Genomic DNA, 16,222 nt, shown 5'->3' on the forward strand with positions numbered 1-16,222 from the left:
TGTCGTGACTCGTAGTGAGGCGAAGACGGGGTTTGGATTGTTCGGGCTCGCGTAATTTATACATTGCGCTTTTGGAAGTAAACGTACATATATGGTTGTTATTTCTACGTCACCCAGCTGTCAAATTGTCTGTGGAAATAAATAATTAATTTAAGTCTAAAAAGTAAATTTAAGCCTTAAAATGATATTAAAACAAATTTACGCGTAAACATCTACTCTACTGGCGAGACCTACCTGTACGCCGCCACCGAATAAACAGATATGTTCATCCGTCTACCATTCTATCTACATCTCGCTCCAAACTGAAACTTTAAATTATCAAAATATTTCGAACGTAACGAAATATGCGAATTCGTATTATATTATAATAATTTTATACCGCTTAAGGATATTTTTTTTCGTTCAATGAAATTATTGGAATCGTTAATCGACTCCGGCAAATTTCAATAATTGGCGATTGACATAGATGATATAAATATATTATAATATGATAAATCCATAGACCTTATACTAGTGAACGGCCACCTAGATCCCCATGAATCATGATCCAAATGACAACCGGGTTAACCATAGAGCTAGTTGCCACTAAGGCTATTTTACATAACAATATATAGTCGAGGGATATTTCAGATTTTAACCGGAAGGTGACCACAGGGATCTAGTTTACCACGGGGGATTTAGATAACGATGGGGATATAGTAGGTTAGGTTAGATACGTCCTGTAGGACGTAAGCGTAGGTATTAATTATTAATAGTAATTCTATCAATACTTCGGTAGACCAATGTAACTATGTTTGTATTGATCTATACTGAAGCATTTTTATCTATTACAGCTGGTTATAATTTTATTGTATTTGAAATAAAAAAAACATTGGAATTATTTTAAGTTCATGCATATTGTATAATTTCAAAGTTATCCTGTAGCTGCTAGCTGGAAGTATCCATCAATCAAATTGAATGTTTTCTAATTTCAATAATGTTTTTACAGCTAAGGTGATGAATAGGTGTTGTATAATAGCTGCAGTGTTACGACACCATGGCAACAAACAGTACAACAATACCACCCAACAACATATGAGGCAACGTTTACTTTTGTATTTTTGTTGTGATTGTTATGTTTCTCTGTGTTTATGATGTTAGTGATTTAGATTATTTAGATTTAATATTTAATCAGTAATTACGTTTATGTTTGTGTAATTTTAAATAAAATTGGGGTAGTTGTAGTCATGAAAAATCATTAATGGTATTGTACCTATTAAGTGTTTAATGTAATTTATTTTCAAGTTTTACAAATATTGTAAATTAAAATTAAAATTTCCAATATAAAATGACTACTAACGTGTCACCAAGTAGATCAAATATAATGTCTTCGTCGCATCCAAGTAAGGGTTCTTTGACAGACCGACCAAGCAGTTGTTCTAATAAGAGTCTCGTGCACAATAAATCATGCCCTGTTCATTCAAGACATTTATCATACAAAACAATTGGGCAATGTCATGATAAAATCGAGGAATTAGAAAAACAAAACGCCCGCCTTGTTTCAAAGGTATGTGTACATTTACATAAAATTATCATACGCAGTTCATTACCTCTTCATTGATACCTATCTAATTTCCTGATAATTTATATATTAAAAGATACAATATTTCAATAAATACTGTTATTATAGATTAAAGTATTAAAATTTCAACTGAAAACATCATCTAATTTATACAATAATATTCATCAAAGACCAGAGAAACCTTTATCAAGACATTCACAAAGGTTTGTATAAGTTTTAATATAGTTAATAATTACAATTAAAGGTGGTAAATATTCAGTTAAATTGTATAGGTCAACGCCAGTAAAATTACAAAAAATTTCAAGATTGTCTAGAGTAGGTTTTGATGAAAATGAAAAGACTATTAAACTTCCTGAAAGAGTGTGTATTTTTTCATTGGAAATAATAATTAAAAAACTAATATATTAAGTAGGTATATATACAATAATGTATTTATATTTATTATGTGTGTATTTTAGAAATTTGAAAGCACAGAATCATTTGATAGTGAAAGTAGCTTAGTAGAAAATAAAAGTAAATTTAAAGGGAATATTGAACTAATACAATCTCACAGAGTTATTAAAAGTATGGAGATTCAAATGGAAACTTTACAAGCTCAGTGTAAAGCTTTTGAACAAAATGTAATGGATATTAATGAATTGTATGATAAAGAACGTGAAGAACATGGTATGGTCTTATAAGTTCTAACTAAGTTATAGTTGGATAAATTATTATTTTATTTTAAATTTGTCCATTTAGACATATTGAAAGAAAAATTAATTAATGAAAGACATAATTTAAGTGAACTAAAGCCAAAATATAATGCTTATAAAGAAACAAATAAAGCATTAGAAGAACAAATTCGTGACTTACAAGTATTTTAAATCATAAATTGTTTAGTATATAATTATTATGTATTGATTGTAATGAGTTAATATTTTTAATATGTTGATAACTATTTAATTAGCGAGAAAAGTTATCGCTCAGAGAACACAACCAGAAACTGCTACAACTTACTTCCAAACCACATCATCAAAATAACGGACTAAAGGTTGATTCTTCAATAAATTAATGTAAAAATGTTGCCCCGAAACAACTTAAGAGCTATAAGCTTATGACTAAGATTTTATACAGTGTAATTATGTGAAATACTAAATACCTATCATAATATATAATAAATACTATAGTATACAATATACATATTATGTACATTATAATAATAAAATATAAATACTGTAATGGTATTTTTTTTATAATCTCACCGTCTGTTGTTTCGGAACAACTACAGCCTTTGCACAATATCATATATTTATATAATCGCTGTATCATATTGAACAATATGTACATTAATGTATAATTATATAAATTTTATAACTTTATAAATTGATAAGCACTTATATAAACAATAATTATTTATATTAATTTTAGTTGAAAGAATTAGAGGAAAATTTTTCCGACACTCGAGCGGGACTTTTAAAACAAATGGAAGAAAATAGTAAATACATCGCAGAGTTAAAAGGGACAATTCATGAAAATGAAGTAAAACTGTCTAATTATGCAGATGAGAATAAATGCTTGAAGGTTTAATTAAATATAAATCGAGCTTTAAATTTGATAGGTATTACTTACCTATACGTTGATTTACAGAATCAACACTTGGAACTATCCAAAATATTGGAAATCAAAGAGAATGAAATAATAAATAGACATAAAGAAATTGATAATATTCTGCAAGAGAATGAGGATTTAAAAAAAAAAATCAAAGTAAATCAATGGATAACTACATCTAGATATTATTTAATTTCTACTTTCTGGTTTAAATTATTTTACTTTACATGACGTTATTATTTATTATTCAATAGACAAATATTACAACGTCAAAAGGAAATGAAAGTGAAGTAATCACAATACATCAACATTTGGAGTCAGAAGAAAAAAGGTAAATATTTAAGTTTAAAATAAAGCTGAAAGTTATAATAATAATTCACAAAGTTATATTTAATTAATTGATATCATGTAATATATTATGCATTTGCTAACGGAGTATCATGTAGTAGTATACATAATTCATATTTAAATACATTTCTGTGAATCCTTCTCAAATTTCCTCAAAGTATCTTAGTAATAATAACAAGTACATTGGTAGTAATATTTTTTTTCGTAGGCTGAAAAGTCAAATTCAAGAGCTTCAACAAGAACAATTAAAAATTAATCAAACGTTGAACTCTCAGTCTTATTTAAACACAATGCTAAAAGATAAGGTACAAGTGTTCCTTTAATTAACTTGGTTATTAGTGATTGGAAATTACTTAAAGATATGGTATTAATTAACGGTGTTTATTAATTTTAGGTAGATCAGGCAGAACGTGATATAAAAACGGCTGTACAGTTTATCAAAATATGTATGAACCTGTTTAAGGATATTACATCATTGGATCTAACTGAACCTCTTATGGCCACCTTAGAAATGATAGAAAAAGCAGTTTGTTCTATTAAGAAAACTAACGAAATTAATGTTGAAAACAAGGAGTTCGAAGAACTAGTGAATGATATCCTAGAAGTGTTGGTAATGTTCAGAGATCAGATGGTTAAAAGACGAACTATCTTAAATCAAGAACAGTGGGCCAAAAAACCAATAGTTAATTTAATTACAGACACCATAGCTAAAAGTGAGGTATGTGTATAAAAGTATTTTTATTTTGTATAGTTTTCCGTACACAACGAGAAGGTCAATTCGTAACACGATAAATAATAAAACAGGATTAATATTTAATAATAATCCAATATCTAGGTTATATTTAATATTCATTATATTTTAGAAGCAGTGACGTCATAGTGTGTGTGCGTGTGTACGTGTGTGTAGGGAGGGGGGTCATATTCGTAAATCATAGGCATTTTTAAATTGAACATACAACATACCACCGTAGCTAAAAGTATTATAAAAACGACACTTTGACAGCTGATTGATATGATTGGTACGATCAAGTTTCAGGTAGATAACCATTAAGTGCTAATTGCATATTTTCTGTTTTATTAAATTTTTATTTATTTTTTATTTGATGAAAGCTGCAAAAACAATGGTTAATTGTACGATTATGATACATTATATATTTATATGTTATATTAGGTTGTATTATTTAGTAAATTTTAAATGTTAAGGCGGGTTAATCAATTATAAATGATGATAATTATATATTATTATGTGGGTAGTGGGTACTATAATATTATAATTAATAATTATATTAATTTAGGTATTATTATTTCTTATATTATTTATTTAACTTTATTAATAATTTTTCCTTCTCATTAAAGATTGCTAAACAGATAAACTATTACGTTTTTAATTTATTTCATGGTAAATGTATTGATTTAAAAATGGACTTCATATAGTTTATTAGGTTAAAAATCAAAACAATAGGTTAATAATCTACCTATTTATAGCATCAGCTATTTGAAATATAACTATTTTTTAAAACGAATTAACCTTGCACTCCTCCTCTAAGAATAACTGAAATGACTATGACACCCATGTATAAAAGCGTAATTGGATGATTTTAGATTTATAGAAGTAATAACTAACAAATACAATTTAATTTGTTTTAATTGTAATACCTACCTGCTATAGTAGCCGGTAGGTAACTGACAAAAAATATGATTGAGTTTATATCTATTGTTTTTAAATTTATAACTCGCCAATAATTAATAGTTACTTAATAAGTAATACGTCACTTATGTAGGTATTTTATAATTTAAATAAATAATATTAATAACTTATATAATTTTAATGTTGCTAAATTAATTATAATATAATTAGGTGTATTCTTTAATTAATTTATATTTATAACTTTAATATTAAAATGTAATAAAAATAATTTTTAAAAATTTTTAGAACACACCTAGAATTCAAGAAAATTCTGCACAACTAGAAATCAATATAAACAGTATAAACTTTTCTACGGAAAGTATACAACATTTAAAGTACGTGTTTTGATTTTCATACATACTTTGAAATAAATATTTGCAGCATTCGTTTTATTCTACAATAAACTTATATTATTTTGTTTATTTATCAGATCGTTACAGTCGGAACCAAATATTTTTCTCACATGGGGTTTTAAAGACCAAGAAGATGTTGCTTATTCACCTAGTCGTCTAGCTTGGTCTGCTGATTTCAACTGCAGTTGTTTCTACCGCAGCAATAGTAGCGTAGAACTTTTACATTTTGTTGCAAAGGTAATATAATACTAATCTAATTTCTTAAAAATAAATCTAAAAAAATATCGTAAAATCTTTTGTCACTACAGCATGGCTTATTTATCAATGTACACTTGGTAACGGGAAAATCGTCTCCAGTAGTGGCTGCAGGATTAGTGAATACCGTGGATTCAATAAACAACCCTATGATTAAGTTTAATTTGATTGTACCAATCACGGGACAAAATATCGATGCAAAATTAAAGTGCTCAATACAACTTATTTGCGATTTTCATGAAATACAAACGTATTCACAGATGGTAATGCTAAATAGTTTCTATACCTATGTATAATAATTAATAACAATGTATAATATGCACTAAACCTGTGTGGCTACATATGTATAATGTGTAATGCATTTATGTATATTATTATGTAATGAAACATAGTTGATAGGTATTTAAAGTGTTAATTAGGATTTTTCAAGTATTGTTTATTTATTTATCTATCACGTACAAGCCCATAATAAAGCGGGGAAAAGGGGCCCGGGCAGCCCACAAGGGATATCAAACAATGGTGGAGGCCACTGCCAGTAGTATGTTCCTATAATAAATGGATAATGGATACATCGTTACTATTTTTCCCCTGACCCAAAATTATCTTAATCCAGGCTTGATGACGTATGTAAAAGGAATAGTAATTTTACTGTTTTGATTTTTTAAAATACCTACCGATCAAAGCTGTTTTTTTAAAAAAGTTTTATGTTCAAGTATTTCATTAGGTAGTTTAAGTTCTATTTTACTGTTAACGTAATATATTTAAGTAATTCTAAATTTGAAATTTCCAATTACACATACATGATACATATTTAAATATTTTATATTTGATTTTGTTTACAGGTTGATGATAAATATAGTAATATCGAACCTCATATAAACAAGACATTGATGCCATCCACGCCAAATAATTCATATTAAAAAAATCTTACAAGAGTTTAATAATTTTTCTTAGATTTAATATACATTAATTGTGATATTAGTTTTAGTGTATATTTACAGGGTGCTCCATGATACATATATATTTTTTTTAATGGTGTGGACTATAAAATGTACTTATATCAATTGCAGTGGCATAGAAATTTGCCGATAAGTTGAGTTAGAGGCCTATAGTTTTTAAATAAATTCCCGCTTAAAAAATGTCTTTACCTATTCCTTGGAAGATGGAAATCAAGACCTTAAAGTTCTGAGCGTAGCGAGGAATGTACCCATGTGTTTGTTACTCTGCGTTCACAAGACCACAAACGAAATTTTGACGAACATCGCGAGACATCTACTTACAATAGCAGTATTATTATTTATATTAATATAAAGTATATAATTATTGTTCAAGCTATAGTGTATATTTAATATTATATATTAAGCTAATACAAATCACCAATTCATCAATTTTATATTCTTTAACCTATTCTCTAACCTAAGGTGTGTGGGAGGGGGGGGGGGGGGGTTAAAAGACAACAACCACTAACATGCGTAAAGAATGATAAAAAATAAAATGGTTATCAACCAATGTAGTCAACTGCTCTCATATAGTCATATGATAAAATAGGTAAGTATAATTGAAACAACCGATTATAATTTATAATATTTTCATATATGAGGTATAGCACTCAAATAACTATAAATAAACCTGTAAGTTTACCTTACACAGAAAATTATAGGTAATTTTAAATCAATTCAAGAAACATTATGACATTATTATAAGGTGAAATATATAATTTTTAGTTACGAATGACGAAAAACATAGTTCTGATCTTCTACCATAAAGCTTTGTTTTTTTTTTAGTACACCTCTGTTCAATCTACATAATAAAATAGTTTATATTGCGTATTTTAAGGTACATTTTACATTTCACACATTATTTTACAACACATTTTTTCAATTTACAATACCTATGTATAAATTCCACTCACTCGTCGCTATTTTTTAAAAACGACACAACGTAAAAACTTGAAATTTAGCATACCTAGTGGTTCCTCTAATGCTCTAAATGTGCAATAAGCAGGAATTTTAAGAAATTTATATATTGAGGATATTTAAGAAGTTGTTTGGAAAAACCTTGATTTTGATAGTGCATCAATTTATCAATTTCTATTTACTTTTTTCATTTTTGGCGTCAAGAATTATGTTTTCATAGACAGATAACTGCTAACATAGCGGTTGGTAACAGAAAAACCACATTAGTAGGTAATATTGTTACCACAATTCAAAATATAATGCTAGTAATATTATAATAGGTAGCCTATATAGGTATATAAAAAAAAAAAACAAAAATACATTACCGGAAAATCAATAGCTTCTTCGCTCTGTTTAGAATTTAAAATACTTTCGACCGTAAAATAATTAATAACTTTTGTGGTTTTTTTTATTGATTTTATAGAGGTAGGTACAAATACATAGTTAGTTCCGTCGTTTCAGGGCTACAACGAATACAATGTGAACAGTGAACACTGAACATTGTAAACGCTCTATAGCCTAAAGTATTTTGTTTTTTTCCAACCTAACTTAAAATATAATATCTTTATTTGTTTTGTAGGTATATTATATTCTGTGTTACACCGCCGCTACCCAAAAAACTATTATACTTTATTTATTTTTATTAAATTAAGTAAAACATTTATTTTGTCAAAGTCAACAAAAAATTACGACTTATGGTTGTATACCTAAAGTTCTATTTAAATTACAATATCACTAGATATTCAAAAGTTTTTGAAAAGTTTAAGGAATTTTATTATAGTAACGTTGTCTTGTAAAAAGTTGTAACTTGTAGTTGGTAATTAATATTTGTCACGTGTTTATATATAATAATATTTACAATTTGTTAATTTACTTTTGTAGTTTTGTACCTAATATTTTTATTTCTAACTATAGTATAGTTGCAAATGGTTTAATACACTAATATGTTATTTATATATTTATATAATACTAGCTGTATCATCAGACTTTGCCCGGGAAAAAATGAACACATCTAAAATTCGGTGCTACGTATATATCGGTGTATCTCGATAATAGATATAAAGTCATTAAGACAATACATTTTTGCTAATTGTTATGGTAATGTAAAAGTTGAAATTCAATATTTTTGCAAACGCAATTTATAAAATTTAGTTAGTCGTGGTATAAAAATAAAGAGATCGGTGTTTTTCATACAACTCTAATGTATTTAATATTTATTATTTTTTTTTTAATTTTTAATTTATTTTTTTTTATTATAAAACAAGAATATATATACAATCTGTAATAATCTATACAATGGGTAATATGGGGGATACAAGTATACAAGACGGGACAGCGTGAAAGAAGGGGAGGGGGGTCCAATGATCCTACTTCAAAATTTATTATTAAAACTATTTATGTTACAAAATTTATATTAATTTGTAATTTATAATTTCAGCCAGTCTTTATTTACGACAGAGTGTACATCTAATGCATATAATATGCATGCGTACTAAATTTATCGCAAACAACATACATTAAAGATATATTTCAAGTATAAAAACGGATTGCAATTTACAGCTCAGTTACTGAAATGACAAATAAAATCGCGGCTTCTTAAACAATAGGTTTTGCATTTTCTTAAGTAACAATTAAATTGGAAGTAATAAATCACTCGGAGGAATATTTGGAACAAAGTTGTGATACATGTACAATATATTAAATTATTTAAATGACACGCTAAAAAACCGGAACCTTTAAATACAGCACACCTCCTCCTTCCCCCTCAGCCAAAAAAATAAATAATCAGTCGACGTGTTGACGCTCAGGAAAGTATTTGGAGCAACTCTGTGAAAAAAAAATTGGAAAAAAGTTCAATTGTATCGTCGGAAAATTGAAAAATAAAAAAGCCCTGTTCTTATATATATATATAAAAATATAATATAATTTATATAAAATTTTATATAAGAATATATAAAATTAGGTATAAAAAAAATTGCATTATTAGATATTTATGAAGTTATAACATATTATAATTTACAAGTTTACCATTTGTATAAGTACATGTCCCTATAACGTATATATAATATATATTTAAATAAAATTTAATAATATTAACTATATCATCATCGTAATATAATTAATAAATCATTTCTTGATCATATTACAATTTATAGAGAACATAAATGTGACATTCAAAGTTAAAAATATTTAATATAATTTAAATTTCAATATAATAACATAGAATTGTTATGTTAAATATAAGTTATATTTAAGTTTTTTTAGTATTGGTATATTTTCATTTTTTTATATTCGATGGTCAATAATTAAAATAAACGCTGTCCTTTAACCGAAGGTTGCATGGTGGCTTAAAGCATTTTATAAGAAGTGAAATGCAAACAAAACACATAACGATAACATCTAAATTAAATAATTTATATAGGCCAATTTTCAAACAGTTTTCATCGTTGACGTTATCATCATACGCATATAAAACCACAACATGACCTTATGGTTAATCAGTGATCGATGATCATATATATCTAAACTAATTTAATACATCACGTTTTGTCACAGGTAAATGATCACAATAATTTATATTTTATTTCATTTTATATATAGAGGTGGGTGACGATGTAATGACAGGCATTCATGTAGTTTTATTCGAAGAATTAGTTTGCTCTAAAGACAATTATTATGATGTACTCATTCCCAATGTTTTATATGGTAACATTTCTTAGAATAGAATATATAATATGATACTTACATGTGTAATTAAATTTTGTTTTACTGTTCACTAACAATTCAAATTGAATCAATATTTTATTAATACATACTGTTAATATGTATTATTTAATAATATTGTTTTAGCTCGTTATAACTGCAATGGTCTTAACTGCTGATGGACAGATAAACCGTTACATAAATCCTGCCTGGCTGGAAATGGATGCTAACAGTGAATACTATCCTGGTGGCGAAGTAATAAGTCAAATTCTTCAAGCTTACGGTTTAGGAGATAGTTATGGACCTTCACGGCTTAGATCATCCGTTCTTGATCGGAATGGTTACGGGAGATCTTATCCAAGAAACCGAATTATAAACAATTTGAACAATGCATACGACTCAGATCCTTCATTAACTCAGGAATACGTTGATCGTAATTATGATTATGTGGACAACACAATCAGGTAACTTAATATTTTAATTTTATCTTATATTTGATTTATGACAATATATACGTTGTCAATTTTCAACGAAACATCATGTTGTGTGTAGGTTATATTTTTAACCTTATTATATATAGGTACTTACTACATAGACTTTATAGAGTACCTATACGGCTATACCCATCTACTTGTAAAGGCTATAAATACGAAAAAGTACTGAATATATAACTACCAAGAAAATGTAGGCAAAATATATGTCTTCTGGTGTATTTTGGTTATTTTAAAATTAATATGCTTAGTAGATTATTTTATAGAAATATAATTATAAATTTCTCTACCTCACTTCAAGGAGAATTTAAATCAAATTTGGATATTCAAATTCAATATTGATATAGTTTTTAAAAATCAGAAAAAAATAATGCTGGAAAATACTAAAAAGGTGGTTATACTTAAAAACCATGTTTGTTTTCGTAAATATTTTTTTCTAATTAATATGAATCCTATAAATGTAAATATGTAATGTAAAATGTATTTTAATCAAAAAAACAATCAAGTCGCTTCTGCAAATATATAACAAAATTAAATAGGTATGAAAATCTATGATGTGTAAAACTACCTACATGTTTATTTTAAAATGCAGTACCTTTATAATACATAGTTTGTAGGTACTTAATTAAAAAAAAGAAATATGAACAACTTTTTACTAACAACTCAACAAAAATTTTTCGTTTCATATTTTACTCGAAAAGGTTTGACAATTTGTAAAAATAACCTATTGTGTACCTATTTGTGTCCACTTTCCATTTGACATAGTGAGACATATGATTTTGTCAAATCATTTCATTACTATTGAAAAATATTTAAATAATAAAAAATACATTATTAAAAAATATTAGTCACAATAATTTTATTTAGGAGAGAGGTAAAGAAAATAAACCTTTTCATTTCAATACAATGCATTATTTTAATATGATTTCTACCTACTTAGTCAATATTATGTTCTGTAGACTGTATACCTATAGCAATTCATTTTCTCATTGAACTACATACTTTTTCCCACATTTAAGGTTATAAATTATACACGATTAAAACGACTTAAATAAAATAATGTTATTAAACGAACCTAATAATATGGGTAAATTTATTATAATTTATAAATATTTGTTATTTTTCATATAAATGTATTATAGGTACTACATATTTTAGATTCTGAGCGGAGCGAGGAAGCTTGTGGTTTTACAATGGTGTTTATTTTTTTTTTATACCCTGTATACAAGATTTCTACCAAAAGGAGTGCTTCGATTTCAACATATAGTACCTTATCTTTTAGCAAATTGGATCAAGATGGTACTTTAAAGAGGTCATTTTTCGATTTTATCAATAGTTATTTAATGCCACAGGAAAAACTACCGACAAATTACGAAAACCGGCTAAAAATGGGGTTTTAATTTCTAACGCTTTGCTTATCGCCACAGAAACGAATAAAAAATAATAATATTAATTCAACTAACAGCTAGGATATAATAATTAATAATAACAATACAAAAAATCCAGACTGACACACCGTCTCCGCTCAGAATCGTTATTCTTATACAATGATATTATATCATTGAATTCAAGTTTAATACAATCCATTATACATTGACCCACTCTTAACCTACTGTACAGCAGAGCGACATCCACTTACCCGATTTTTTTCTAGTTCATATTAAAAATAATTAAAGAAACATTTTGCACACAATATATCATTCTAATTATAAGAATTTTTTTAGGGGTTCTAACCATAGATATAGGAATAGTTTGGTCGATATTCCTCGGAGAACTAGGATTAATATGGTTTCGGCGCCGAGGACTACTTATTACCCAGCTGATTACGTAGACCGAGATCCTCCATCACTATCTTACTCTAGGTCAAGATCAGTAATCGCGGATCCGTCCATGTCGCAGGAATTAGTAGTACGGGGCCGAGAAACATCAAGACTTATCCCAAGATCAACTGTGGCAACCGAAACCAACGAAAAACGCAAAATGTAGCAAGTTTTCATACGTATAATAATACAATCTATTATATTATATTATGTATAATAAGTCCAGTATCTAGTATGATGTGTGGCTTGTAAAAAAAATGAAATTAAAATCAAGTATTTTGACTCTAGAATACATGTCCTATATATATATTACAAAGTTGGTGTATAATAAATTGACTTCTTTCACGTTTCTTATATCGTAAATAAAAAAAAAATATTTAATTTATTTTTGTTCAGCTTATTTTTCCTATTATTATGCAATCTACGGATCACGATTCTTGGCGACGCGAGTGAATTAATGCGTGATTTTTGGCTATGCTACCAAACTATACCTAATGTTATAAGAAACAAGAATGCGTGTCAGGCGAAATAAAAGTGAACGTGTGAACATTTTCTATGACAGTCAAACGCAGTTCACATTATAAAATAGTAAGTAGGTACATATAATATAAATATAATATAATATAATATTATGTGTACCTATAATACAACTCTAAAGTGTTTTATCTTCCCAACGTTATATCATTGTACAGTAGATATAGCTGGTATAGTTACATATCATAGATATAATATATGAACAGAACTGGATTGACTTAAACAGTTATATTATATACATTATGTTATAATAATATAATACTTAAACGAATGTATATAATACACAATATACATCTATATTATATATTGTTATATTTATTTTTGACGTAGGTATTATATATCTCGAACGCGAAATTATGTACAGATACGATACCTACCATGTATTATATTATATTTATATAGGTATATAATGCGTATAATGTAGGTAATAGGTACATTATGTGTATTGTTATACGTATTATTTATTATAAATCGTTTTGAGACATCAAATTATAAGCAAATGCCATTTAAATTTCCGTACACTCGTATAAACCGTCATCGTGCGTTTTAAACTCTGTTGTTCTCTGGCCGATAGAAGGGGAAATTACTAGTTTCACACAATGTATACAAACGTAGTCCAATTATTATTTCGTTTATGCACTCTCTCCCGCACTATCTGTCCGTCCGTCCAATTGTGTTTGCTCCAGTTTCAGTTCATTGTTTGTTTTCGTCATTTTCGCAACTATCATTATAGGGTAAAAATATCGTGATCTGCATTTAAATTGAACCTAACATTACGTTAATACATATAGGCTACTACGAGTACCTAGTACCTACTACCTACAACTCATGATGCAGACATGCAGTTCGTACTACAATAAGACGCTAACATTAAAGTATTAATATTGAATATTGTACATTAACGTCAAAGTATACGACTATATTTAACAACTAGTTTTCGTCACAGTTATAAAGACAATAATAACTATTAATTAATTATACCTAAACAACAGCGATCGATTGTAATCGAACAATAATTATTATCGATCGTACAGCTAAACAATGCCAAAAACCCAATGAAACGGATTTCAAGTCTTAACACACGCTATGTCACAGCATAACATAATATATAAATATAAACATGAATTCAATAGTATATATAATAAAAAATAAACACTCGTAATTGAATATATAATATTACATATATAATGTATATCAAGTTTGTAATATGAAAACAATATAATTAATATATTGACAACGAGAAAATGTATACAAAAATACGATACGTTGGAAGATGATTAGAGTAGTAGGTTCTCGCAGTTTAAGACAGAATAATTGCATTATTGTTTCAAAAATTACGAGAAATTAATTTAATTTAAAAGTTTAACATAAAATCGTGTTATAGAGTTAGATATTATGTTCTCTGCAATGAGTTTATATAATTATCTATATGCAAATCCTCTATAATATTTTGAATTGTACAAACTAAAATATAATATGATGATTATAATTTGCATGTTTGAAAATATATGTCAGATGATTGACACACTGATAAAATTTCGGGTACCTACCTAGGTATATATTATTATCATGCATTTTGAACAACGATAATAAACCTATATATTCCTATAAAATAATAATAGTATAACCTACATTCGTTATAGTCATCCTAAACATATAATATAATATAATATAATACTGTACAGTTTATCTAGGATTGACTATAAATTATCTATCTATATACTACCATACGTATATAATAGATTTTTTTATGCCTTATGAAGTATATTTAAATAATGGTAGCGTTAAAAAATTATATGTGTATATTCAATATTGTGTATATTCAATATTGTGTATATGGCATACAATATACATATACATATTACATATATACGTGCAGCATAGCATATTATAATATGTAAGTAATGGTTCTTGTGATGTAATGAACGCCTACAATATTATACACAGTTCCTTCAAATTTAATTTAAATATATATTTACTAAACGAACCGCACCCGCATAATATTAAATGACCACACAAATATTAAACTCAAGGATACTGCAATATTTAAATTATATAGGTAGTTTTAAAGATCATCATACGAATAAACTTATCAGTCTATCTACATTGCTTTATTTTAGTTTTAGTTTTGATTTACATTTGTAAATGTTTTAATCGACCGAAATTATGTAATACTGTAGTTGGTAGGTAGGTATACTTACAATGTATATTTATCATTTGTACAATAATGCACCAACCACCTAACATCATTCTAAATCCGCTACTTTGTAAATAAACAAAAAATAAATATGATTTCACTAGTTTTTTGTAATGGGGACATAATATGATGATGAATCAATGTAGATCAATCTTGTATAATTTATAACTTATAACCTTACGATAGAGAAGATATTGTGGGTCAAGTATTTGAGTTAAAGTAATGTTATTCCTTAAAAATTGCTAATCATTTTTAAACAAAATTATAAAGCAATTTAAAAGTTAAGTGATTGATTTTATATTTATGTCCAGTGTTGATATGTTTAAAAGTAGGTATATAAATATGCTTTCTTCGACAATTAATACAATCTATTAACTATTCACTAAACTACAGTTTTAATTATATTTATGTTAGAAATGCAATAGTTTTAGATTTTGAGCGGAGCGATGAATGTATTGATTTTACAATAATGTCTGTTTTTTTTATTTATTTTTATATTTTTTTTTGTGTCTGTTATCACCGTTTTGGGCAGTAACACTGCTTCGGTTTTCTTCAACAGTATCTCGTTCGACGGTAAAGTGGATCAAGTTAGAGCATTCGGTAGGTCAACATTTGAAATTCTCAATAATTTTCAAAATCACAGGGAAAAACATTACAAAAATTAATGAAAAATGGTAAATTTTACGCAAATTCTGTTTTCAACATAATCGATTTTGGTTTTTGGCGAAATT

General features: G+C 27.0%; 2 protein-coding genes across 2 annotated transcripts; both read left to right on the forward strand.

Annotated features, from left to right (window-relative positions):
- Window positions 1-1,122: 1,122 nt before the first annotated feature.
- On the forward strand, window positions 1,123-7,175 carry LOC132948855 (interaptin-like). Its single transcript, XM_061019529.1, has 15 exons — window positions 1,123-1,546; window positions 1,670-1,764; window positions 1,834-1,921; window positions 2,020-2,227; window positions 2,300-2,415; window positions 2,508-2,591; window positions 2,969-3,121; window positions 3,188-3,304; window positions 3,403-3,479; window positions 3,705-3,801; window positions 3,891-4,214; window positions 5,430-5,518; window positions 5,614-5,773; window positions 5,845-6,054; window positions 6,634-7,175. Exons 1-15 carry the CDS (start codon window positions 1,328-1,330, stop codon window positions 6,709-6,711), a joined length of 2,115 nt encoding a protein of 704 aa, XP_060875512.1. The 5' UTR covers window positions 1,123-1,327; the 3' UTR covers window positions 6,712-7,175.
- Window positions 7,176-10,314: 3,139 nt separating this feature from the next.
- On the forward strand, window positions 10,315-13,267 carry LOC132949085 (uncharacterized). The gene is made up of 3 exons (XM_061019860.1): window positions 10,315-10,452; window positions 10,597-10,913; window positions 12,665-13,267. Exons 1-3 carry the CDS (start codon window positions 10,423-10,425, stop codon window positions 12,924-12,926), a joined length of 609 nt encoding a protein of 202 aa, XP_060875843.1. The 5' UTR covers window positions 10,315-10,422; the 3' UTR covers window positions 12,927-13,267.
- Window positions 13,268-16,222: the final 2,955 nt, after the last annotated feature.

This window comes from Metopolophium dirhodum, chromosome 7 (genome assembly GCF_019925205.1).
Source record: "Metopolophium dirhodum isolate CAU chromosome 7, ASM1992520v1, whole genome shotgun sequence".
Lineage (NCBI taxonomy): Eukaryota > Metazoa > Arthropoda > Insecta > Hemiptera > Aphididae > Metopolophium > Metopolophium dirhodum.